The 26,591-nt window shown below is 35.9% G+C and overlaps 12 protein-coding genes across 12 annotated transcripts; 6 read left to right on the top strand and 6 right to left on the bottom strand. All coding sequences in view use genetic code 12, as the record gives it.

Annotated features, from left to right (window-relative positions):
* Nucleotides 1-435: 435 nt before the first annotated feature.
* J8A68_000233 (uncharacterized protein) lies at nucleotides 436-1,650 on the top strand (the record flags this gene model as incomplete). Its single annotated transcript, XM_049406097.1, has 1 exon — nucleotides 436-1,650. One exon carries the CDS (start codon nucleotides 436-438, stop codon nucleotides 1,648-1,650), a length of 1,215 nt encoding a protein of 404 aa, XP_049266470.1.
* Nucleotides 1,651-2,337: 687 nt separating this feature from the next.
* ILS1 (isoleucine--tRNA ligase) lies at nucleotides 2,338-5,607 on the top strand (the record flags this gene model as incomplete). Its single annotated transcript, XM_049406086.1, has 1 exon — nucleotides 2,338-5,607. One exon carries the CDS (start codon nucleotides 2,338-2,340, stop codon nucleotides 5,605-5,607), a length of 3,270 nt encoding a protein of 1,089 aa, XP_049266469.1.
* Nucleotides 5,608-5,688: 81 nt separating this feature from the next.
* On the bottom strand, nucleotides 5,689-8,733 carry J8A68_000231 (uncharacterized protein; the record flags this gene model as incomplete). The annotated part of the gene is made up of 1 exon (XM_049406075.1): nucleotides 5,689-8,733. The coding sequence occupies one exon, from the start codon at nucleotides 8,731-8,733 to the stop codon at nucleotides 5,689-5,691; it is 3,045 nt and encodes a 1,014-aa protein (XP_049266468.1).
* A 263-nt stretch (nucleotides 8,734-8,996) lies between these two features.
* Nucleotides 8,997-10,025, bottom strand: J8A68_000230 (methylglyoxal reductase (NADPH-dependent); the record flags this gene model as incomplete). The annotated part of the gene is made up of 1 exon (XM_049406064.1): nucleotides 8,997-10,025. The coding sequence occupies one exon, from the start codon at nucleotides 10,023-10,025 to the stop codon at nucleotides 8,997-8,999; it is 1,029 nt and encodes a 342-aa protein (XP_049266467.1).
* A 607-nt stretch (nucleotides 10,026-10,632) lies between these two features.
* Nucleotides 10,633-12,986, bottom strand: HPD1 (Hpd1p; the record flags this gene model as incomplete). Its single annotated transcript, XM_049406053.1, has 2 exons — nucleotides 10,633-11,647; nucleotides 12,865-12,986. The coding sequence occupies 2 exons, from the start codon at nucleotides 12,984-12,986 to the stop codon at nucleotides 10,633-10,635; spliced, it is 1,137 nt and encodes a 378-aa protein (XP_049266466.1).
* Nucleotides 12,987-17,607: 4,621 nt separating this feature from the next.
* On the top strand, nucleotides 17,608-18,516 carry J8A68_000228 (urea carboxylase-associated family protein; the record flags this gene model as incomplete). Its single annotated transcript, XM_049406042.1, has 1 exon — nucleotides 17,608-18,516. One exon carries the CDS (start codon nucleotides 17,608-17,610, stop codon nucleotides 18,514-18,516), a length of 909 nt encoding a protein of 302 aa, XP_049266465.1.
* A 21-nt stretch (nucleotides 18,517-18,537) lies between these two features.
* Nucleotides 18,538-19,833, bottom strand: J8A68_000227 (putative lipoate--protein ligase; the record flags this gene model as incomplete). The annotated part of the gene is made up of 1 exon (XM_049406031.1): nucleotides 18,538-19,833. The coding sequence occupies one exon, from the start codon at nucleotides 19,831-19,833 to the stop codon at nucleotides 18,538-18,540; it is 1,296 nt and encodes a 431-aa protein (XP_049266464.1).
* A 240-nt stretch (nucleotides 19,834-20,073) lies between these two features.
* POP4 (RNase P/RNase MRP complex subunit) lies at nucleotides 20,074-20,973 on the top strand (the record flags this gene model as incomplete). The annotated part of the gene is made up of 1 exon (XM_049406019.1): nucleotides 20,074-20,973. One exon carries the CDS (start codon nucleotides 20,074-20,076, stop codon nucleotides 20,971-20,973), a length of 900 nt encoding a protein of 299 aa, XP_049266463.1.
* An 18-nt stretch (nucleotides 20,974-20,991) lies between these two features.
* On the bottom strand, nucleotides 20,992-21,960 carry VPS51 (Vps51p; the record flags this gene model as incomplete). Its single annotated transcript, XM_049406008.1, has 1 exon — nucleotides 20,992-21,960. One exon carries the CDS (start codon nucleotides 21,958-21,960, stop codon nucleotides 20,992-20,994), a length of 969 nt encoding a protein of 322 aa, XP_049266462.1.
* A 228-nt stretch (nucleotides 21,961-22,188) lies between these two features.
* J8A68_000224 (DNA-directed RNA polymerase III subunit) lies at nucleotides 22,189-23,172 on the bottom strand (the record flags this gene model as incomplete). The annotated part of the gene is made up of 1 exon (XM_049405997.1): nucleotides 22,189-23,172. One exon carries the CDS (start codon nucleotides 23,170-23,172, stop codon nucleotides 22,189-22,191), a length of 984 nt encoding a protein of 327 aa, XP_049266461.1.
* Nucleotides 23,173-23,420: 248 nt separating this feature from the next.
* Nucleotides 23,421-24,437, top strand: J8A68_000223 (uncharacterized protein; the record flags this gene model as incomplete). Its single annotated transcript, XM_049405986.1, has 1 exon — nucleotides 23,421-24,437. One exon carries the CDS (start codon nucleotides 23,421-23,423, stop codon nucleotides 24,435-24,437), a length of 1,017 nt encoding a protein of 338 aa, XP_049266460.1.
* Nucleotides 24,438-24,982: 545 nt separating this feature from the next.
* On the top strand, nucleotides 24,983-25,996 carry ARG3 (ornithine carbamoyltransferase; the record flags this gene model as incomplete). Its single annotated transcript, XM_049405975.1, has 1 exon — nucleotides 24,983-25,996. One exon carries the CDS (start codon nucleotides 24,983-24,985, stop codon nucleotides 25,994-25,996), a length of 1,014 nt encoding a protein of 337 aa, XP_049266459.1.
* Nucleotides 25,997-26,591: the final 595 nt, after the last annotated feature.

The raw sequence follows: 26,591 nt of genomic DNA, 5'->3' as shown, positions 1-26,591 counted from the left end.
TCAATCAAGGCTATGTCATAATTTGTTTACTTCACTTTGTTTTTCATTTAGAGATTTTAATATGCACTGACAATTATCGTACGACTGGATAGGAAAATACCCGCACAACTGTTTAATATATCCAGACTGGTGATGAATATATCTGGACTGGTGATGAATATATCTGGAGTGGTGTACCAGTGTGTTGTATATATTTGGACTGGTGAGGAAGGTAAGCTAGTTGTAGTGCTTAAGACTTCCTTCACTCAGGCGTTGCCCCTAAGACACATCAATGCTTACAGGGATTCCAAACCATACTCTTTAATCGGTTAGATCCCACGGAACCTTATCCCCTAAGGTACACATCGAATATGAAGTATAAATGGTCCTCTTTTTGGCTTGGCTTTTACTACTGACCACGGTCAATTCTCCCTGTTTCCAGCTTTCAACAAAATTATGAAATATATATTTTACATTCTACCATTTATTTTGCTTGGTCATCAAGTGGATGCGCAAAGCGCAGAAACAAATGAGACTCCAACTGTTGTGAATACTATCACCACTTTTACTATTATAACCACATGCGGTAAGTCATCAAGTTCGGGGATGTTAGGTATTGTTCCCGTAACTCTTAGCAGCACTGTTGCACTTGCAAGTGACATAGTTGATGGTGAAGGTACTCCTGACTCTAACGCGGTGGAGAGTGATGTTATTCTTGGGGCCGTTGTAGTTGATGGTGATGGAAATCCTGGTGTTGTTGAAGTTAGCAGTGCCCATAAGATTGATACGGAAACCGCTCATGAAACCATCTCAGGTAATGGTATTGGTAGTCACAGTACAACTCCAGTTAATAATGATGATAAGCAAGGTACTACAGGAGGAGGCGATACAAACCACGGAGCTCCATCAGTTAGTGGTAATGATGATTCTACTGGTGTCAGTGACGGTGCTCGTGGAACCATGCTAGCTGATGGTGATGGTAGTCTTCCAGCCGTGGCAGTGGCAGGTGATGCTAATCCTGACACTGTTGTAGATGGCAGTGGCATTGCAGTTGGTGGTGATGGTAATCCTGGAACCATTGTAGATGGTAGTACCATTGCAGTTGACAGTGTCGGTAGTCATGGAGCCGTTCCAGTTGATGGAGAAAACAGTCAAGGCACTATGGCAGCAGGTGGTGACGTTGCTAGTGGAAATATTGCAGCTGACAGTAATAATGCTCTTGGTAACATTATAACTGACGGGAATGTTGGTCCTGGTACCATTAATTCTGACGATAATGTTGACCCTAGATTCGAAACATCTGGCGGGAACGTTAATCCTGGTTCCAGTGTGTCTAGCAGTGATGGTGCTAGTGGAGAGAATTCAGTTGATGGTGGTGGTACCCCCGGAACTGTTGCAGTCGGTAGTGATGCCGATAATGGTAACGTTGAAGTTGACAGAAATGATGATTCTGTTACCATCGATGGAACCCATGGTAGCATTGTAGTTGATGCTTCCCAAGGAGAGAGAGTACTTCAAACAAGCTCGGTTAAAACTTCAACTACCGGAGGGAGTGAACCTTCGATTTATCCAAAACTCATTGATTCCCACTCTGCTGGTAATACTAATATCATAGCGAGAGCAACCTTGACGATGGGGCTTTTGTTTATCGTATTCGTACTATTTGTTTAATAATTTACGTAGGATTCTTCTTTGTCTAGTTTAACCAAATTTAATTTTATGAATCAGATACAGATCCCTGTTCGCATATTTCAGTTTGGGTGCAAAAAAAACATCAGCTCTTCGTTATAAAGAGGAGCGTTCTGTCGTAGTTTTCTGAATCTTCTTTCACTCATATAAATTTAACAACAGCGTGAAGTTTTGACAAGAATGGAATTGACATTTTTCAGGAGTGAATAATTCGAGAAACAAATCACCCTGATACTGGGGATTTCGAATAGATTTTTTAATAAAAGTTTAGTTAAATTAGCTGCAAATTTTTACAAAAATATCCAATGAGTACTATTAGCAGTATGGAGAACAGCAAGAGAATAGAAATAGTTAAAAATTAAGCCAATATTCAAAATATCTTTTCCAATCCGGATCTCAGAAACACCATCTGCTCCTAAAAGCAGCTGGTATAGTTTTGTAGGGTGGGGTTGAAAAATAAGATAAGCTCACGTGATCGATACTTCCGGTAGTGTACTATATCACATGACTTCATTCAGAACCGGTTTCAGTTGAAAAATTTTTTTTTTTTCTGGTTATCACCAATTTGGAAGAAACTTCTTCATGGGTTGTAAAAAAAAATTTGAAAAATTAGTCATTTTGATTAAATTTTGTTAATTAAGAAGAAAGACACAAGAAACAAAGAAGACAATGGCTGAAGAGACTGCTGCTACTACAACCTCTTCTTCCCAACAATTCAGTTTCCCTAAGGAAGAAGATTCCATTATTGGACTTTGGGATGAAATTGATGCTTTTCAAAGAACATTACAAATTACTGATGATTTACCACCATTTGCCTTCTTTGATGGTCCACCATTTGCTACTGGTACTCCTCATTATGGTCATATCTTAGCTTCTACCGTTAAGGATATCATCCCTCGTTATGCTACTATGAATGGATTCCATGTTGAAAGAAGATTTGGTTGGGATACTCATGGTTTACCAGTTGAACATGAAATTGACAAAAAATTGGGTATTACTTCTAAAGAAGACGTTTATGCCATGGGTATCGATAAGTATAACGCCGAATGTCGTTCGATTGTTATGAGATATGCTGATGAATGGCGTAGAACTATTAAGAGATTGGGTAGATGGATTGATATGGATAATGATTATAAAACTTTATATCCTGAATTTATGGAATCTGTTTGGTGGGCATTCAAAGAATTATACAAGAAAGATTCTGTTTATCGTGGGTTAAGAGTCATGCCTTATTCTACTGGTTGTACTACTCCATTGTCTAATTTTGAAGCCCAACAAAATTATAAAGACGTCAATGATCCTGCTATCACTATTGCATTCCCATTGGTTGACGATGAAAATACCGTATTGGTCGCTTGGACAACTACTCCATGGACTTTACCTGCAAACATCGCCTTGGCTGTTAATCCAAATTTTGAATATGTCAAGATTTTTGATGAAGAAAAACAAAAACATTTCATCTTATTAGAAGGTTTACTTGGTACTTTATATAAAAAGCCAGCAGCTGCTAAGTTCAAAGTTGTTGAAAAAATTATGGGTAAAGATTTAGTTGGAATTAAATATCAACCATTATTCAAATACTTTTATGAAGAATTCAAAGATATTGGTTTCAAAGTCATCTCAGGAGATTATGTTACCAACGATTCTGGTACTGGTATTGTTCATCAAGCTCCATCTTATGGGGAAGAAGATTTCAACGCCGCAAGTGCTGCTGGAATCATCGATGAAAATAGATTACCACCAAGTGTTGTCGATGACGTTGGTAAGATGACTAGTAATGTTCCTGATTTTGCTGGTTTGTATTTCAAGGATGCTGATAAACAAATCATCAAGAAATTGGTTGAAAATGGTAGAATCTTGGTTAACTCTCAAGCTAAGCACTCCTATCCATTCTGTTGGAGATCAGATACTCCATTGATGTATAGAACTGTCCCTGCTTGGTTTGTTAGAATTGGTGAAATCATCCCAGACATGTTGGCAAATGTCGAAAAAACCAACTGGGTTCCTTCAAATATCAAAGACAAAAGATTTTCCAATTGGATTGCTAACGCTAGAGATTGGAACATTTCTAGAAATAGATATTGGGGTACTCCTATTCCATTATGGGTTTCTCAAGATTTTGAAGAAATTGTCTGTGTTGGCTCAATTGATGAATTAAAGAAATTGTCAGGTAGAGATGATATCACTGATATCCATCGTGAAAGTATTGATTCAATCACTATTCCTTCAAAATTAGGTAAAGGTAAATTACGTCGTATTGAAGAAGTTTTCGATTGTTGGTTTGAATCTGGTTCTATGCCTTATGCTTCCAAACATTATCCATTTGAAAATCAAGAAAAATTCTTAAATGCCTTCCCAGCTAATTTCATTTCTGAAGGTTTAGATCAAACTAGAGGTTGGTTCTATACCTTGACAGTATTGGGTACTCATTTATTCAACACTGCTCCATATCAAAACGTTATTGTTACTGGTATCGTCTTGGCGGCTGATGGTAAGAAGATGTCCAAGAGATTGAAGAATTATCCAGATCCTTCTATTGTTTTGGAAAAGTATGGTGCTGATGCTTTGAGATTATATTTAATCAATTCCCCTGTTTTAAGAGGTGAAACTTTGAAATTCAAGGAAGAAGGGGTTAGAGAAATCATTTCTAGTGTTTTATTACCTTGGTATAATTCCTACAAATTCTTGAAGGATGCAGCTGATATCTATAAGAAAGATAATGGTGAAGATTTTGTCTATGATGGTACTTTACATTCTACCAATGTTATGGATAGATGGTTATTAGCTTCTATTCAATCATTAATCAAATTTATTCACGAAGAAATGAATGGATACAGATTATATACTGTTGTTCCAAGATTATTGCATTTCGTTGATGACTTGACCAATTGGTACATTAGATTCAACCGTCGTAGAATCAAAGGTTATTCAAGTGATGATGTTGAAGACACCAGAAAGGGTCTTAACACTTTAGCTGAAGCTTTGTTAACCTTATCGAGAGCCATGGCTCCATTCACTCCATACTTAGCCGATGGTGTTTATCAACGTATCAAGGATTATTTCCCTCAAGCCGATTTAGAAGCCATCGTCATCAATCCAAACCATAAAGATCTCAGATCGGTCCATTTCTTATCCTATCCTCAAGTCAGAGAAGAATTATTTGATGAAAAGATTGAAGTTGCCGTATCAAGAATGCAAAAAGTTATTGACCTTGGTCGTAACATTAGAGAAAAGAAGATGATTTCATTAAAGACCCCATTAAAGGAATTGGTCATCTTACACTCAGACCCAGACTATTTACGTGATGTTGAATCATTGAAGGATTACATTAGTGATGAATTAAATGTTAGAAATATCGTCATTACTTCTGATGAAGCCAAATATGGTGTTGAATATTCTTGTGTTGCTGACTGGCCCGTCTTGGGTAAGAAATTAAAGAAGGATGCAAAGAGAGTTAAAGCGGCATTACCACAAGTTTCTTCCGCTGAAGTACAAAAATTCGCTGAATCTGGTAAGATTACTGTCGATGGTATTGAATTGGTTACTGAAGATTTACAAGTTCAACGTGGATTGCCTGAATCCAAAGCCGCTCAAGGTCACGAATCAAGATCTTTCCAAGATGTATTAATCATTTTGGATGTGAATATGCATCCTGAATTAGAAAGAGAAGGGTTGGCCCGTGAATTAATTAATCGTATCCAAAGATTACGTAAGAAGGCTGGATTGAATACTACCGATGACGTTCAAGTGCAATATAAGTTGGTTAAGGATACTATTGATTTCAAGCATGTTGTTTCTGAAAATGAAGAACTTTTGATCAAGTCTACTAAGAGACCAATTGAAGAAGTTGCTGACGATGCTCAAGATGATAAGGTTATTGTTGACGAAGAACAAACTATTAATGATACCGTCTTCAACTTGAGATTATTGAAAATTTAAAAAAGATTTCTATAAATATAAAATTTTATAAAGTACTAATATAATATATACATTTGTTTCATTGAACACATCTTTCTCTATTTAACACATCCACGAACTAAGACCAGCACCACCAATCACTACCATATGCTTATCTCCAAAACTGGCGCTATCACTACAACCAGTATCTGCAACGGTAGTATATGCTGCCGATTCACAAGTCAATCTATCCCCTTTAAATGACCACAATCTAACAATTTGATCAACAGAGGTAGCTGCAAACCGATCCTTGCCCACTGGAGAAATGGATGTGATGGTGGCAGATGCCGCGTCTGGTTCGTACGCTACTAGTTGCAATTTCAACTCGTCGTCATCAGACATGGTAATCGTACATACAATGATGGCATTATCATCCCCACCTGTGACTAGTTTATAGCCTTCGTCGGCAGGGAATAATTGAAGTGCTTTGATTCCGTTTTGGTGGAGCTGCTGGTTGATCAACATCTTATCGAATTTCTGAACCTCGCCATTTTGTGACAAACGCAATTTGTGAGAGATTTCCCAGATTGTTATGTGTCCATCAGTTGTACCTATCTGCAAGAATATCTTGGAGGAAAACTTCAAAAACTCGACATTTAATATACAACAAGTAGTATAATAATCTGACAATACCAATTCAAATTTCCCATCTGCATCTACTTGCCAGATCTTAACATTTGAATCCGAAAACACCGTCGCAATAATAAACCCCCCATCTTTTTGTTCCAATACACAAAAATCCATAACTCTCAAATCAGGAATATCCTTCCCGGTTTTCATTCTTGCAAACTCCTTTAATAATGGAACTTCGCCAAGCCAATCCAATTTCCATATCAAGAATTCCTCATTTGCAGCCGAAGAGGCAAGAAATTGTTCATTGATAAATTTCACCGTCTGTAATCCAGACACATGATTATTCATATTCCAATATCCTACCACACTTCCGTCAGGCATGAGTTTACTTATAGCCACCGTGGCATCTTCCGACGCAGTGGCAAGAAGATGATATTGACGCCCATCCTGAAGAGGTGGAGAGATGGACACATCCCTGATTTCACGACCATGGGTTCCCGATTGGATGAGTCCATAGTTCTGACTCATGAATCTGCCATTATATTGTCTGATGAATAATGAGGATCGATTGATGTAGATAAATTTATATCCCTCAGTTAAGGCGGTGGTTGAGAATTTCCAATTACGATTCCCGCCTCCACAATGTTCATTCATGATTTCGATTTGGGAAGATTCATTCCAGACGTAGAAATAGGAAGATTTGAAGCCGTATAGTATAAGATTGTCTTGGGCGTCGATATATCCTCCTTCCACGAATCCTCGAGTGAGTTTATTCTGATGCATGATTGATAATTGAAATTCATTGTTGGTAGTGTCTTTGGCGAGGTTGGCGTAGATGTACATCCCGTCCTTGACTAGAATTAATAAATGGGTCTTGTTTTGTTGTTGTTTGATAATTTGGATGGAGGTGATTGTATCCCCAGCGGAGATTTTCTTGAATAGGGTTGACGTGGCGGAGTCATTAAGATCAAAGATCGCCACTGAAACATATCTCGAAGCAATTATTAACCAATTATTTTCATCATCGATCGTCATATCGGTAGTGGTGAAACGAGTTTGGTTAGGTTGCGGGATTTCTTGTGTTTTTGTGAGTTTGAAATCGGAGGTGAATTGACGTAAGGTGAATGGAATGTTTGGGTTAGCGCAGTCGGATAAGATATAGTGCTTGTCGTTGGTAGAGTAGACTAATAAGTTGGTTAATTTGTTCTTGCCGATATTTTCGTCCCTGATCCAAGAAATAGAAGGTACCGCGGAGTCGTTGAAGTCTAATACAAGAATATCACCATTCCTGGAAGCGATTAACACAATATTTATATCGGAGAATCCTTTCACGATACCGAAATCTGCAAATTTATCTTGTTCATTGAAGTCAATCTTTGAAAATGTCTTCTTGTTCTCATCAAAACTGATCAATTGCCCATTTGTAGTCAACAAAACCAATAAACCAAGTTTTGATAATTCAAAACAATCTCTCACTACTTCATTCTTCTTAAACCCAACACCAATCATGCTACCAATATCAACCATGGAATATTCTTGTCTCAGATTTGATTCCACATCTAAGTCATGCACCCTAATTCGTCCGTCTGCTCCCCCAGTCACACAAATCTTCAAATTCTCATCATCCACATCTCCCAGCCAAACATGCTTTCCTCTGTGACAATTCTCCCAACATTCCAACTGTTTTAATTGGTCCGCTCCTTGTTCATATTTCCATAATCGTAAAGTACAATCTTCTCCACAACTCATAATCCTAACTTCTGATTCATTATAATTTTTGAAGAATTCGAGACACCAGATTCGAGACCCATGTCCCCATCCAGTGGCCAAAACTGCTCCCGTTTTAAAATCATAAAGAATGATCGAACGATCATCGGAACAAGAAACTATATATTTCCCCGATTGGTCAATTTTCACTCCAAAAATTGATCCTTCGTGATTTTGTAAACTATGGATGATTTCTCGAGTGTCGAGATTCCAAATTAGGATTCCTGACATGACTGTCCCTGCGGCAATATAAGTAGTCCCATTGGCCAACGTGGTGATTGAACCACTGTATAGGATAGATTTCTCTTCACAGTGGATTTTCTCAACTAATTCGAATGTGCTGGTGTCAATTTTGTAGATCGCGTTGTGGGATGTTAATACAAGGAGGTGAGTGTCGTTATTATTAAGGAATGAAGTAGTGGTTATCCATTCATTAATGGCTTTCTCAACTGGGATGTAGGTTGGGTCGTGAATAAGGTCGGATATTGTGATGATTGAGAATGAACGGCCTCCATTTATGACAAGGTATTTACCACTAGTACTAGTGGCAATATGATGGATCTTGTTTCTTTTGAATAGTTGCTTAGAGTATATTTCTGTGGTGTTGTTGTTGTTGGCGTCCACTCGGAAGACTTTGAAGATTGGTCCATATCCTGCGAATATGTATTGTTGGTAGAGCTTTAAAGATGTACATGGTCCATAGTGATGTAATTTAGTGAAAGCCTCTTCATTGAGCGAAGATATCTTATTGAACCCTTCTGAAGTCATCTTCTTATGGTTTCTACTCAATGATAGGTATGGAGAGATGAGTCGTGTGTTCGTTAACAAATTGAAAAATTTGATCTTTTTTGGCTTATCAGCGTTTGGTAGCGACTACAACAAAATTGCTTTCACTTGGTAGCGTTAAATTGAGCCGTGTATGAAGTTTATTAGAGAGTCAGTCAAGACAGACAACGTGAGAAACACACAGAGAGACTTACTTCTAAAGAAGATGATATATCATTTACTATTTCAAATATCTACCTAAGCATCTAAAGCTTTTGTTTTCTGGCATTCAAGATTTGTCTAACTGAATCAACCACAGTTTTTCTAATAGGAATCAATTCAAATCCCAAAGTTGCATTAGTCTTAGAAGTGTCGACTTTACATAATCCAGCAATAGCTTCTTTATCAGATCCTGGAACTCCGACTGGGATCTTCCCCTTCAATTCTTCTTTAAATTCATCATTCAAAATATCAACAATTGTTTGAGATGAGAATCTTCCTGAATTCAAAACCAATCTTTGTCCATGAGCTTCTTTCTTTTCAAAAGCGACAATATGGGCCTTAGCGACATCACGAACATCGACAAATCCACCTCTAGTAGGTGGCAATTTCCCTTCAGGACCGAGTTTTAAGATATTATTAATGATTTCTGAAGAAGTATTTAAATTATCTTTAACTTCTGAATCATAAGCTTGTGGTCCAAATACAAATGAAGGATTGACTGAAGTTAACACAAATCCTGGTTTTTCTTGTTCGACAAAATCCCAGGCTGCACGTTCTGCAAATGTTTTCGAACCTCTATATCCACTAACAACATCTTTTAAGGCTTGATCCCATTTGATTTCATTCCAGCTTGATTCGGTGACGGTTGCAGTTGGGTCAATTTCAACATTGGCGGTGGAGACAGCGGCATAAGAAGATGTGATGACTACATTGGTGATATTGGTTCCATATTGTTTAATTGCCTTAAGGGCATTTTTGGTTCCATCAACAGCAGGTAATAATAATTCCTTTTCGATATCGGTAGCTCTGAAATGGAAGGGGGAGGCGGTGTGTAAGAAGATGGTAGCTTCTGGATGGTTTTGTAATGCTTTATCGAATGCTCCTTCTTGTCCAACATCTTCAACTATTTCATATTCAAAGTTAGGGGAATTGAATAAGTCTTTTAAATGATCACCTTTGGAAGTTGATCTGACAGTACCGATTACTCGGTAACTTTTTTCTAATAATACTTTACAAACATTTTGGGCAATGTAACCAGTAGCACCTGATACAAAAACAGTGGTAGTTGTCATATTTAATCGTTAATCAATTGATAGGTAAAGAAAGAAACTTAATTGAAATAAAAACTCGGGGTTCCTTGAGTTTATTTATAAAAAGGAGTAGAAATGTGGAGGAGGAGGACACATTTTTTTCATTGTGGAGTCAAATTGAGGGGGATTGATTTTCAAATTGTGAATATTTAGCGCAACCTTCCTAAAAAGGAAATTACACGCGTTTAACATTGCCGATCGCTTCTAATACCCGCCAGTAACCATTAGCCGTTGATATTACATAGATCAGAATATAATTTTCAGTCCGAGGAAGGAAAAGTCATCATAGAGATCAGCCAATTGACTAACAATAGCTTTTACTCGATCAAAATGATCCCAAGTATCCAAAGTCTCGTAGAGAATGGATATACATCAAATACGTACTGATAGTCAATTTCCGGCTTGTCGAGCAACTCATTGTCAACAAAGTAGCTCTTACTATGTATACTTAAAATACTTCCAACAAAGTATTCCAGGAATGCAATCGAATAACAGTATCAAACTTTTTATTACAAAAGAACGCTATAAAAATTGGGAAATAGAAATAAATAGGGCATATACAATCTACTTAATATAACAAAGAGTGACTCTACTTTCTCTTAGTATCAATGACATTACCTACACTGTCTTGTTCTAAATCACCCAACCATTCAAATAAAACTCCTAAATCTCTATTGGCAATATCTTCATGTTCACAAGCCTTGTCATACCAATGTCTACCTACATCACCAAGATATAAGAATCTATTAGCCATCTTTGCTGATTCACAAGCCAATACAACATCTTTTCTAGTCAATCTAGTAATGAAACCACCTTTATAACCAACATCAGCAGGTAAATTGTTTTCAGGATATACATCAGGAATTGGACAATTATCAACACTTGCCCAAGATTTACCAGTTGAAACTGCTACTAATTTTGCATAATTTTGTAAATTTAATCCAAATGATTTAGCCAATTGGAATGAATCAGCTGTAGCTAAATTAGTAATTGCCAATAAATAATTATTGGATAACTTAGCAGCTAATCCAGTACCATGTTGAGAACCACATGGGAAAATGTTTTTACCCATTTTTGATAATAATTCTCTTAATTCTGGAGAAACTGAAGCATCATCTTCACGGGATAACATGAATGATAAAGTAGCTTTACGAGCACCTGCAACTCCACCAGAAACTGGAGCATCAATGAAATCAAATTCTGGTAATTCATTCTTAACAATTTCATGACATTCTCTTGAAGTCTTGATATCAATGGTTGAAGAATCAATGAAAGTGGTTGAATATGATGGGTTGACTGATTTGTATTCTTTGGTTAATTCGGTAATGACTGATTTGACATGTTTACCTTCTGGAACCATAGTAATAATGAAATCCAATGGGTTTTCAACATCATGAACAAATGATTTAATTGAACTTAATGGAGTTAAAGCATGTTTATGTTCTGGTTTGATGCTAGTAACATTATCAACAAATGCAGTAATAGCTTGTGGGAAAACATCATAAACATATAATTTATCATTTTCAATATCTAATTTATCATAAATATGTCTAGCCATATGTTGACCCATTTGACCTAAACCAATAAAACCATAATTAACTGATCTAATTTGAGATGTTGATAATCTACGAATACTTTGACCTACTGGAACAACCATTGCTTACTTACTCTAACTTACTCTAACTTTGAAATGAAAAAGTGACAATTAGAAACAGATAAATTGTAAAAAACTTTAATGGGAAGTTCAATGGGTTTAAATACTTCGAGGATTCAAAAGGGGGAAGGTAATGGGGGGTAGGTGGAGGAAGTATAAACTGCTCGAGGGGGGGCATGAAAATGTGGGGGAGATCGAAAAAACTTATCCGAGACTATGAATTTTTTTTTTGTCTGTCCGTATCTATTGCCGATTATCCATGGACTTATTGTCTGTCTGTTTTTGAATATCAATTCTCGGTAATCTACGGGAGTTATTGGTTTACTTTTTTGACTGTCTGTTCTGTTTTGTTTTTGTATCTGATCTACACTTTTGATTAATTACATATTAGAATGAGATCAATAATACACGTCGACAGGGCAGATTAGATCAATTCAACATTTGCGTTCTCATCCAATAAATGTCTTCGTGTTGTAGAGTATAAAAAGAGTTCTCTGTCCTCTCTTATTATTGAATTGAGTAAGTACTACCGTTTGTTAAATTGCCGTTTATTAGAAAAAGTTGTTTTCCATGGATAAATAGAAAAATGCGGAGCAGTAGTAGTTTTTCAATTTTTGTTTTTTTACGACGTGCCTCATTTTCCAAATTGGGAATGATTGCGATAAAAAAATTCGACTGCAAAAAATTTACTGACACGTCTTTAAACTAATCAACTGGTAGTGCCGCACAAGAAAGTTTTCACTGACATTTACTATACCGAGAGTGTTATTCTGAGTGCACACGTTAATTATTTTAAACTAGTAAAGCGATTACAGTAACTTATTACCTTCTATATTTGCAAAATTTCCGTTTTCCTCTATAAAGAGTAGTAGGTAGGAATGGTAAAGATGATCAGCACCGGGAGCACCACCCTTTATACAAGGTCGCAATAGACGTCAACTTTTGATAGTTATCTATTTCTCCATGAGTTAGAGTAGTTTACAGTAAGAAGCTTTGCAAAGAATTCTTCAGCATTAATATTAAGTAACGTACGAAAATATAATATTGATCAATATAATTTATAGAGAAAAAAACATATAAAAGCCACCCATTCACCGAAAAAGTCAACGAAAAACGCACCATATTCACCTAAAAAAACCAAAAACCATCAGTAGTGTTCCACCTTACATAACGTTACAGGAAGCGTAGAATTTAGCATTGCTACCTGGTCTCCACCACCAACCCCAGTTGTCCTTTGCAGCGTCGTCAGTCTTAGTTTGAGTCTTAGCGTTAGCGTTTTGAGCAGCCATTGTGAATATTGTTTGTTAATGAAGAAAGAAAGAAAAAAATTGACATGAGAAGGGAATATACAGCCCTTTTTATAGTTGTCAGAGAAGTGTTACAGGATAAAATACCAAAAGCATTAACCACATCGGGAAAGAAGTTTAATACAGATTAGTTTATTAAAATCGATGTAACCATCTTTAAGAATAATTATCATGAAACTTATAACATGTAAATTGTTCATATATCAGCCGATTCATGTAAGATATTGCATCTAACAAAATTTCCTAATTTGGTGTTGACAATGGTTGCAAAAAAAAAAAAAATAAACCAAAAAATAATACGAAAATTTGCAGCTTATGATTTTCATATAGTTCACCCTTACCTAAAAGAGTTTTTTGAAACTTTGAAACACAAAGAAACACGACATCGGGAGTTTATTCAATTATAGGAAGGTAGTATTAGAAAGATTCTAAACAGGTTCCATTGAGGACACTTCTGATGGCATATATGTCTATACTCCAACACTGTCGTTGAACCAAAGCTAACTTGGCGACATGTTGTGAAACGGGAACGCATCACCAGGCTAATTAAACTGAGAAGGCTGCTCTTTAAATTCCTCAAAAGTAGATTCGGATATTCTTGCATAATGCTGATAAACATGATTTGCAGATCCCTTTTGGGCTAGTGAGAATTTAGAAAACTCTCGTAGTCAGATTTAATATGACAAGAACAAAAATGAATGTCAGCCGAGAAATAACTAGCTGGATGGACGATCTCTTCATAATGTTTCGGACAACCATTACGGAATGACAAATTCTACAAGTTGCAAATTGTTGAAACATCTAAATGAAAACTGGGCTGACCTCAAAAGGGAGTTCATGTGGCCCAACAGCCCAGGAGATATGCAACCTGTTTTTCTTGGTAATACGTAGGTAAATCTATTTCTGGTAACTATCACACAACCAATCTTATCATTCTTGAAATTTCTTTTTTGTTTCTTTTATACCATATTGACCAGTTGACTTGAAACAAAACGAAACATGGTTTTAGAGAACAATTCATCAGTCAACGAAGAAAATAGACGATGCCAAGTGAGTGATGTGGGACAAGATTGGACTTTCAGATGATTCAGATATTGAAGTTCATCCAAATGTTGACAAGGCGTCATTCGTTTGATGGAAAGATTAGAGGGCTAAATGTTCTGCTTTCAAAATTCCCCAGTCTCAGAAGAAAGATTAGAAAATAATTTATACTTCGATTTCTTAATCTGTTTTTTGCAACACAATCTTAATTGGGTTAATAATCATCAATGCTGCCAAGTTCAATCAAACAAAAGTTTGGGTAAGTTACCTACAGTTAGTTATATAGTATTAAGAGTTATTAAATAAGTTCTGGAACTCATTCATACAATACAGAGTTCTAGAGCAATTGCAAATAGGTACCTCAAGATTTCTGGAATTCAAGATCCGAGGAAATAAGTAACCGTTTGATTGATTGGACTTGGTATTGATGATTATTAGCGATGTCTGTCAAAGCTGTCGAGACAGAAATAATCCAGTGGTTTGTCAGTGAGAAGGTCGGGTAACACTCTTGAAATAGAAAAAGTCAACAAACAACCTGAGGGAAGAGGAACACACATAAATTGATGTATATATAGAAAGTAGTAAGTATAACTAATGCAAGCAATTACGAAGGTTTATAATATCATTTCCCAGACATATTACTTTGATTCATTATCTTTTGTATTTAATTCTTACTGTCTCTTGTGTCTTGAGATCTTAACAAAAGAGACACAAGATTGATCTTGTTACCAAGATAATTTGCAGCATAAATTTTAAGCGCCAAAAATTAGAAATGTAGATTTATCCTTTCCATTTATTTACTCTTCACCTACATTCAAGCACATTTATGATTCATCCTAGTCATACAATCAAGCAATGTCTATTGCTATGTTTATTATTATTATTCAAGTATTTAAAAAAAAATCCAATTCATGTTCCTTCAATTTGTTCCATATTTCATTATTTTAGCACAGGGCCGCCACCATTGATCTCCTAGTCTCTTAAAGACCACTAAATTTGAATTAGGGTTTGACTAATTGAATCACGTCCATTTTCATCACAAAGTCTACTTGTTATCTTTGAAATTAAATAGCTAAAACTGACGTACTCTACTTCATCAAGATTAATATCATGGATTTGATTTAGGTTATTGCAAAATCCCAAGTTATTGAAAAATATCTTCCCTCTGATTCAACTCACACATTCGAAATCTCAAAGATTCTCCAGCTTGGTCCAATTCTTTCGGAATTACAATTGTTTCTCCATTAATTTCTGTTGTGGGTGTAGTGACACTTAAGTTAAATATACAATTGAATGAACAAGTTTTAATTTTGAAAAGAAATCACATAAATGTTATTAGATAACTGACAATAAAATCTTCATTATTCTGAGATTCATCTATTTTCAAACAATCTAATCGGCAATATTCCAAACCATCTTCCCCCAACTCTCCACAAAATGCACATTGATCTTAAATTACCACTGGTGATTAATTAGAATGAATCGAACCTCGATCTAAATTCCAATTCGCTCCTTTAACTGGCTCAATTTAATCCATCATGCTAACCCCCCTTAAAGAATGGTAACGGTTTTAAATGAATTGAATCAAATTGGAGATCTGGATTGAATAGAAATGAATTGTCTGAAATCTTGAATATAATTATCGAAACCAAATCGTACATAGTCGTTAACATGAGACAAATATATCATTAATTGAAATCGTTCGATAATGATACAAACCGTTCTCATTATTATTAGTGTTTTCTTGTTAGTGGTGGTATTACGTATTGCTATTGACTCATTATGGTAGCAGTTGTAGTTGATATTTGATGAAAACTGTCCAGACCTTGTTCAATCTTGGTTGTATTAATTTATCAGCATTAGCCATTGGCTTTGGAGATCTTGCCACATATTAAGCATTGATTGCAAATGAACACAAGAATTAGGTTTAATCTGTTGGTATTCTTAGTGGGTTGTGTGGGTGTGTAATTCTAGATTGTTGAACCTTTTTTTTTACATCAGAGAAAATGGGGATCCGTGGCGGACTCCAGCTTCATCCCCAGGCGGAATGTTGTTGAAAATGTTGTTGGTAGAAAACAATTATTAAAAGTTTCAGCAAGCTTATTGCGGGTTAATGCAGCATATACTTAGGGGCATCAGTAATACACTTTATTTGTACACTTGTATATAATTATATACAAAATTTGCTAGTAAAATGGGTTGCAAATCTCAACAGTTTTGGTGAACAACGATCGCAATGATGGTTGCGAAATTGAACACAAACAAATTTACAAAGAGTTTAAGTATCTCTAGAAATCCTTTAGAATTTTTTTAATTTTATTTGTGTTTTCTTTTCCCTTCTTTCTTTCTTTCTTTCTTTAATTAACTACCACAATCATTAACTCACATATCACAACTATTTCAATCATAATTATATCATATCCAGAAGGGACGGATGGGATTAGGGACTATACTAGCCTCTTAGATGAATCTAGCCTGAAGCTAGGAAAGGATCAAGTTTTATTAGGATATATCTAGAGCATTGACAAAGGTATTGAAGTGGTTGAAGTAAACAATATTTAAATTTTGAGTTGTCTATTAAGAGTTTGAATATGGCGTATGTATAATCAATGGAATACCTATGAACGAAATTGAAGAATTTATGGAAGTCAGCGGAATTATTCTAGAATCATCCAAATTTCCCAACTTGATTGTTACAATCATTTGTCAAGCTAATTGAAAAGAACTAACATATGTGTCCAAGCAATGTCATTTTATTGTAAATTGAAATGGGTGGGTTTCATAATTCTTGCAGCAATTTGGATTTTTGCTTGCTCTTGGTTGTCAGGAGTTTCATCTACCAATATCACAGAGCAATTATTGAAACAACCAGGCCCCACTTGTACAGCAATAATACCTTTGATGAAACAGCGTTCGATTAGTCTCCACCCTGGTTTGATCGTTCCTGATTGGTCTTCTCAGCATGATAGTTGTTGATTTTATTTCGCCTTGACGACAAAAAGAATTCTCTCACAAGTAAATTGCCATTTCCACCAGGTGGAGGTCTTGGGCGTCATTTGTCTTATCCAATTAAGTATATAAGCAAAATATTAAATGCGGCCAAGCCGGGAAGAAGGTAGTTAACTTAGGACTTGTCTTTGAAGTCGTGGCCATTATCTCTTTCTTCATCCAATATCCAATTTGGTTCATATAAGTAAGTCACAGGAAAATATGGGGTAAAAAATCTCGCAACGCTCTCAGTGCTAGCAAATGCTTAAAGTCATTTCTATCCAATATTATTGTATCTTGGCAAATTTGAATTAAGTTGGTAATAAGATATATGTACTTTTGTGGTATATTTCCCAGTATATTACGATTTACTAATTGATAAGAGATTTTGCAATTAAATGCAAAATTTTGTAATTAACCAACATAAAAAATATTTTATTTTTTAAGTCTCCTCTCGCTTTCGCTTAGATATACCCCTTTCGACGTTTCCTTACAAAGATTTTGAAAAATGTATAAATTCACCCAAATTTAACTTCCCAAATCCTTTATAGCTAATTCTGTAGCAATCAGCACAATGTCACCAAACAAAGCACAATCCTCACAAACCCCAACCAAAACAACCTATAACCTCCACAAACCAAAACCAGCCTACTATCCTCACCCCGGCTCCCCAATTTATCCCGATCGAGATCTCTATACCAAAATAGCCACCGCTCCCAAAACATTACTCTCAACCCACATATGTCCACCACGATCAGGGATGGCCATCCAAATCCCCGCCAAATCAATCTTTCGTCTCACCACCCCAGAAGGACCCCAAGTCTGTGATTTGAATCTTTGGAACATGCACAACCCCCGTGAACGATTCTGGGCCGCCAGAACTAGACAATTACATTCCGCCCATGTGAGTACTTTTGATCGACTTTGGTCTAATTTACCATTTCTCCGTCCGATGGTGACGATAATTGGAGATACCTTGGCCGAGGGTCCAAATGGGGCCAGACATGATGAATGGGGAGGACGGGTTCATGATACATTGGGGACCAGGTGTGATCCATATATTGATAAATTGATCAGCGGACATGATAATGATTTCCATTGTCATTCGAATTTAACGAGAGCGATTATGAAGTTTGGATTGAATGAGTATGATGTGCATGATGTGTTGAATGTTTTTCAGGTGACTGGGTTGAATGAGTATGATCAATATTTTATGGAGACTTGTCCAAGTGGGAAAGATGATTATTTTGAGTTATTTGCTGAACAGGATTTATTGGTGGCGATCAGTGCTTGTCCTGGTGGGGATTTGTCACAGTGGGAATGGGGTGAGAATGATGAATTGGAAGAGATGAAGATGGTTGAGTGTTGTAGAAGTTTGGGAATTGAGGTTTATAAGTTGGATAATGAAGATGAGGTATTGAAAGATTGGAAACCTCCACAAGTTGTAAACTACAAAGGAAACCATGGTTTAAAACATCCTTGATTTATCTATTAAATAACAAGTCTATATACTTCCATCTATACTTTGTCCAATCCAATCACTTATTTCATCATGAGTGATGTATCCAGCAATATTGCTACCTGTATATTCTAAACCTTTATGTTCTTTAATATATTCCTCAAGATATTTGAAATGCATTTGAACTGATTCGTCAGCACTGGTCAATTCCAATGCTTCTATAATGGCATGTCTATCTACAATGAATTTAACTTGAAATCCATATTGGTCATTCATTAAAGTATGAGTGAATTTGGGAGTATTTCCAAATCTCCAATTCCATTCTCTCAACTCTCTAGCGGTTTCATGCACCTCTTGCGGGATCAAGGATTCATCTGATACAGTAATTACTTTACATGCCCTTTCAGACTCACCCACAAATTGATTAAATCCAAATAATTCATCTTGATCATACTCATCTTCTTCCTGCTCAACAGGTTCTGGCTGCTTTCTCTCAACCTCTAACCCATACTCATTCTGGAACTCATCACTCACAGCCAGGATAAATTTCTCCAGTTCCAATCCCAAATTAATCACCTTTGATTTCACAGAACTAATAGAATTCATAGCATCCACAATACCCAACTTCGATTCATCTCGATGTAACAATTTCTTCAAAACTTCAAGATTCGAATTCAACAACATGGTTCCATGATGATATGATTTCCCCTTGGCCAACTTATAAGCACTTCCACTTATCTTAAACCCACCTTCTTTCGTCACAATATCCCCCCGTTCATTCACCATAATCTTTTTCTGGTCATTGACGATATTATTAATAACCGTTGTTATCAAGTTTGCAAACAGAAACCGGTCAAATTTGTCTTTTGTTGTCATGAATGAATAATTCACATTTCCTAAATCATGCACCACTGTCCCGCCTCCGGATCTACGTCTTAGAAGTGGGATTTTGAGGGAGTTTAATAAGGGGAGATTGACTTCTTTCCAGGGGTTTTGATTCTTGCCGATAACCACACATGGAGTGTTGATGTAGAACATTAATCGGTTATAGTTTGAAGTGGAAGTTGGGTCAGGTTTTGGCATTTGTGTGTAGATGAAATCTTCTAATGCTAGATTAAGATATGGATCGGTGAATTTGGATATAAATACAAGTGGTTGTTTCAGTTGTGCGAGACTAGTTAAGTCGGCAGAATCCTCTTGTTCTTGAGGTGGAGGTGGGGCTTGTGTGTCTTGGAGGGTTTGTTTAAGGGTATCTGGAGATGGTTGGTAATGTTGGAAATCGCCGAGACCGAAATCATCCATATCTCCTGGAGTGAGTTCATCTTGAAATGGAAGATTCATGTTGTGGATATTTCTCCGAGGAAACAACTTGGGGAGACCAATGACTTGCCTTAGGATCGACCTGGTAAGCATGTCTCTAGTTGTTGGTATATAGTTACAGTGGTAGTTGTTGAAAATGAATGTCTTTGAAAAATTGTGGAAATTATTCCGAGTGGTTAAATTAGTGAGCGCAAAAAAATATCAAAGACTACTCATCTCATCCATATAGTTGATTAGCCCGGGGCAAAAAGCATAACCAATATGAATAACAGAGGCAATGAATTAGAAAAGCATTTACTCACAAGATGTTATGATAAACAAGATAGAATAATTGAACTATTAACTTCACGATATTCCATAACCGGAGATCAAAAACCAACCATAGTATTCGGTCAATCATCAGACTCAACCACCAATAAACCAAAATCGCTTCTTCATCAAGAACAATCATCCCAATCCAACATCACCCCAGAAAGGAAACAATCCACCCGAAGGGATCTTAAGCTATACATTCAAACCACACTCAAGAATCAAAAGAAACTAATCAAACGAATCCAATCCTATAATCGAAAACCAACCAAGACAGCTAACCCATTCCCATTCCAGAAAATGATCTTACATTATAACATCCCCCAATTCGACAATTTCAGAACCATAAACGCCCTCTGGCAGAAATATATCCAAGACCTTCTATTTCCTCAATCTCAACAAAATAATCTTGCCATGGCTAATATTTTACCCAAATTGGCTACTGCTGATTATAATGGATGTTTAGTTACTGTATTACAATCGAGAAATCGGAATTGTGTTGGGATGAGGGGGATAGTTGTTTGGGATGCCCAGCATTCGTTCATAATTGTGGTTCCTAATGGACGAGATTGTAAAGAGTGGAAAGAAGGGGGAGAAGGGGGAGATGTTAGTGTGTCTGAAATGGTGGGTGGGTTGAGGGTTGTGCCCAAGAAGCATACATTGTTTGGATTTGATGTTATTATACCTAAGAAGAAGAGGACAGAAACCAAAGAAGGGCAAGAGGAGGTAGAGGAAGAAGAAGAAGATGATGAATGTATTGGGTTTACTATCCTTGGATCAAGGTTTGAGTTTAGAAGTGTCGATAGGTCAGGGAAAAAGTTCAAGAATCATTCAGTTGATGATATTCTATAAACATGCTATATCTTCTCTCTATGTATTTATGTAATTCTTAAGTTCATTTAATTCGATAATCAACAATTCATGTTTACATATCGTTAATTTCAGTAATACATTCTCAATATTCTTCAAGACAACCTTCTTATAATCCTCATCAAATGTTTCCTGTCTCGTTCTTATAGCCAATAAACCATTAATCTCTTCAATCAACTTTTCTCGATCAATATCATCAGGAATTGGCATGCTATCTTCCTTTATAGTAGTTATACTAGCCACTGAATCAGAACGTGATATTTCCAGATCCAAAGCCTCCAAAACTGAACCAAACAGTCCTGTAAACTTCTTGGTCTCTGAATTGACAAATTCTTGTAATTCAATCAAGGAATTATTCAAAAAGATTTCCTTAGTATCAGCGGCAGCAGCTCCTGTATTATCATCATTCAGTTCATCCAGATATATTCCCAAAGCATCCAATCCTGTATTAGCTCCAGTTTCTTTTGGATGTTTTTTGGAAAGATCAGATAATGTATTATTCAACTTAATCAATTCATAATAATTATCATAAATGATTGATTTCTTTTCCAGATCTTGAGAATTCAATTTATACATCATTTGATTCCTTAGAGCAAGGATATCTTCAATCTTTGAATTCTGAATGAATTGCTTCAATTGTTCAACATCTTGTAAATCAACTTTTGATCCTGTTGTTGGGGTTGGAGTTGTAGTTGTGGAAGTATTGGTTTCTTCGGTGCTAGTCGTGCTGTTTGTATTGCTTGTGGATTGTTCTTGAATGTGGTAGAATTCCTGTAGGGCTTTTCTTCGTGACAGGACTCGTCTATGTTGTTGCTTGTCATGTGGCGGTGTGGTTGTTTCTGGTGTTGGTGTCGATTTGCTGGAAGTCCTTGGTGGAAGTGGTGATGATGATTGGGAGATTCTCGGTGATGCTAATCTCAGTTGAGATGAGTTTGGTTTCTTATATTGAAGTATCGGTATGTCTGCCATTTGGTTGAATGAAGACTAGAGTGTATAATAAAATGATGCCGTTGATGATGGTGATCTACTTTCATCACAAGAATAAACTGGATGTAAAATATTTTCTGTGTGTATGTCGCGACACATAAAGTTTTGCGACACATCGACAAAGACATGATTAAACATGTAGTTATTGTAACAATACAAGTTTAGGTTTATTTTAATATACAAGTCATCTATAGAAAGACACCCAATGGGTTACTGTTTAATCCATGCATCATAATATACCAAATCTTCGGTATTTTCAGTATCTTCAATAGTTTGATAATGATCAAATATAGAAAATGATTGATCTTTAATTGATTGTCTCAAACTATCAGATATCAATTTCTTCCCATCTTCTTCTCCTTGCTGTTCTTCTTCATATGCTCTTCCAAACCCTGCTTCCAATACACTTTGCCAAGTTGCTTTATACGTATCAGTAGTATGATTAACCAATTCCAATTTATCATCAAATACCAATACATCACATAACGCTCTAATATCATTCAACCCCAATTCAATATTTGTAATCTTATTAGCAGTAATGAATTCCATTATTGAATCTAGATGAATAAATCCAGTATGATTAGCCGGATAGCTTGCTTGAACTGGATTCATATTATTCAGCGGTGGTTGAAAAGCCCCCGGGAATGTCTTCGAGGCCACAAATCGCCAAATCACGGTCAATAATGAATCAATAAATTCAGTATCTAATTCAGAATCAGTAAACCATGGTCCACCAGTTACTTCAATAGATGGTTGGAGATTATATAACATATATATCTTTCTTGTTGGATGTTTCACCGATTTGATTGATTTGATATATCTTTGATTCTCTAATGATTTCAAACATCGAACTACGATATGTTGATGAAGGTTAGTTTTTGCTTTTATGGTCTTGGTCCAAATCCCTTCACGGCCACTTGCTTCAATATGAGAATATATCATGGCTTCATCATCGGACATTTGGGTGATTTTATGAGCTTCTTGGATTGATACGGCTTGGAAGATTAATTCATCACCCTGTTTCAGTAATTTGACAAGTTTCCCATTGACTAATTCTTGAGCGACGTTTAAGAGTTCGGCTGGGTTGGAAGTATGGATTAAGTCGGATAATTGTTGTTGATTAAAGAGGGTTGATGGTGGTGCTTCTTGCATCTTGCTATGAAGCAAGCGTGCTTTCTCTGATAGCGATGACATTGTATGATGACTATTACTATTGGATACTACTGAAGTATATTAAGCGGATCTATCTATTATGAGCTCTCTTGTATTCTCAGATCAATTAGATGAAGCGATGATGAAGCGATGATGATGATGAGGCATTGAAATTTTTTTGGTCGCGATTTTTTGCGACAGCCGCAATTCCAAACATCAATCAGTCTTTTTTTAACAGGGAAAGACCTTTGGGGATACTCTAGAACTACAAATCAAAAGCAGATACAAAAATGAATCATACGAAAGAAGAAGTTGATTTAGAAGATGAATTGAATGAAATTCTTCAACCTTCAAATACGAAACCAATCAAATTTAAAAAAACGTCACGTTTTGTTAAGAATCCGCCCAAACCCCAACGACCAAAACTCTCATTTGACGAAGACCATGAAGACGATGATGATGATAATAATGAGAATACAGCACCCAATCTATCATTCTCCAAGATAAAACCATCTGGGATTAAGTTCACCAAGGACAGAAATAAAATAGAATCAGATGAAAATCCAAGCAAATCATCATCTCCTGGTATTCGAGATTTATCTAAATATAGAACGCTACAAGCAACGGAAACAGCAACAGCAACAGCAACGGCAACAGAGGACGAAGAAGAAGAGGACGATGATGATATTGAAATAGTGATAGATCAAGAAAACCCGGAAAACAACCCCGTCTTTGAGAATATGCATGGCTTCAGTTTCCAAATGCCACCAAGGCTACTGGGGTTTCAATTTCAAGCACCTCAACCAAACAATAAGAACTACCAATTGCCTGAAAGTACATTTGGAAAGTTTGCTCACTCAATACCGGGGCTTTCTAATAGCGGAAACCCTTCCATTCGACAGCTTGCCAGTGATCTCGGACAGGAATATAAGGATGTATATAATTATGATGATGGAACTGGGAAACAAGAACCAGATAAGTTAGAGATAGACCAGGACAATGATAATGATTTTGAACTTGATGATGAAGATGCTGGATTGTATAATCCACAAAGGAACAGATTTGATCGAAGACGGTATGATTTGGAACTTAGTGAAGATGATCTTCAAGAGGAAGAAGAAGAAGAGGGGAAAAAGAGTTCAGTTAAGGTTTTGCCATTGAAAGAACAAATAAAGAGATTGACAGCTATGTTAGCAAACCTAGAAGATTTGCTGAAGAAATATGAAGTACAATCTGAGAAATTACTTCAACAAAAACAAGAAGTTTTTGCAAAGAAACAACAAATCTTAGCTAATTTAGACCTTTGAGTTGATAGTAATACCAATAGTCTTTCAATAAGTTTTCGATGCGAATGGAATGATTCAGATTATGTGAAGAAATCATTTACTCATACTAAAAGGAGTCAGTAAGCCGAGGAGATACAATGTATACTTATTGGAGATCTGAATGGAGCGGTAGGATGACGTCACCGGTTGTAAAGTTGAATACGAAAGTAGAAGAAGAAGAAGAAGAACCAATAAGAAGAAAAAATTTTCATTTCCAATACTGAAATTTACACAGCGTCAACAATGAAATTCAGAGTAAATGTCATACTAATTAACCGTTTTTTTTACTGATTTCATACCGCGCTTAACCAATTACTAATTACCACATTTGAATTGAGTCATAAAATATTTTTTTAAATTTATTATACCGATTTGAAAATTTTTTCATTCTTTTTCATTGTTTCTAATAGATACATTGACAACTATATAAAGCTGGTTAGATTTCCTCCTAAAGTTTCTACTTTTTTAATTTCCTTCTTCTTTTCCTTCTCCTTCCTATTATCTTATTATCTTATTCCCTTTCTATTATGATGGTTGCCAGAACAGTTACTACCCAAAGATTTGCTTCAACTACTTTAAAAGCTTCCCCACGTCATTTAGTTAACATATCCCAATTAACAAATGAAGAATTTAGTTCCTTAATAAATAAAGCTGAATATTACAAATCATTAGTTAAATCAGGTGAATCATCTCCTCAAAATCATCAAAAATTATTAGGTAAACTAGTTGCCCTTTTATTTTCCAAAAGATCTACCCGTACTAGAATTAGTACTGAAGGTGCTGCTGCCTTCTTTGGTGCACAACCTATGTTTTTAGGTAAAGATGATATCCAATTAGGTGTTAATGAATCCATGTATGATACTACCAGAGTTATAAGTTCTATGACTTCATGTATCTTTGCTAGAGTTAATAAACATCAAGATATTTTGGATTTATGTAAAGATTCTTCAGTCCCAATTATTAATTCCTTATGTGATAAATATCATCCATTACAGGCTATTGCTGATTTATTAACCATTAAAGAAACTTTTGGTGAAACTAAAGGTTTAAAACTTGCTTGGATTGGTGATGCTAATAATGTTATTAATGATTTAGCTATTGCTTGTTTAAAATTAGGGATTAATGTTTCTGTGTCTATCCCAGCTGATATCACATTTGATCCAGAAGTTAAAGCACAAGCTGAACAATTAGCAAAACAACACAATTTATCCATGGAAATCGTTAATGATCCAAAAGTTGCCGTTAAAGATGCCAATATTATCGTTACTGATACTTGGATCTCTATGGGTGAAGAATCACAAAAAGAAGCAAAATTAAAACAATTTGCTGGGTATCAAATCACCAAAAACATGATTAGTGAAGGTCAAGCTGCTTCTAATTGGAAATTCATGCATTGTTTACCAAGACATAAAGAAGAAGTTGATGATGAAGTGTTTTATAGTGAAAATTCAATTGTGTTTGAAGAAGCTGAAAATAGATTATATGCTGCCATGGCTGTCATTGATGGATTTGTTATTAATAAAGGTGATTTATTGAAGTAGAGAAGCCTTGAGGCTATTTAATGTTTTTTGATGTATTATTTATAAGTTTATAGTGTTTTTTATGGTTTAAATGATGTTATTAGAATAGATCATGTTTTGACAATCGTCATGTAGTAATGTAGTTGGACTATCTCTCCTATCTTTCCTCGGTTACGTTGTGATAAGCGAAGCAGGCTAAAACTTCACTCCAGAATTTCAATTCTTACAACATGAATTGCGAATGGGCTGCTTTTCCCCAGAAAAGGACACATACACCTTGATCGGACTATAGTTGACTAATGAATTATTCTCTAAAATCAAGTTTAGTCTTCTATTCAGTCAACTGGTCAATAGAACGATTAAATTGGTCGTGTAATAGTTACCAAAATTACATTTATTAACCATATTGAGAATCTTGGACTCGGTACCTTCAATCGATTAATGCCAATCAGGAACTGTAATGAAGGTTAGTAATCCCTCAAAAACTGTTCCAACAGCCATTATTACTGTCCACTTATTATTCCTGGTTGGTTGAACGATTACTCAATAATACTGATGCCCAAGCAAAAAAAATCCAAATTACTGCAAAATTTATGCAACCTATTTCTATTGGCAG

This window comes from Hemisphaericaspora subhashii (genome assembly GCF_019202705.1).
Source record: "Hemisphaericaspora subhashii strain CBS 10753 chromosome Unknown scaffold147, whole genome shotgun sequence".
Lineage (NCBI taxonomy): Eukaryota > Fungi > Ascomycota > Pichiomycetes > Serinales > Debaryomycetaceae > Hemisphaericaspora > Hemisphaericaspora subhashii.
The sequence above is the reverse complement of the archived record's forward strand: the minus strand, read 5'-3'. Positions and strand labels throughout refer to the sequence as shown.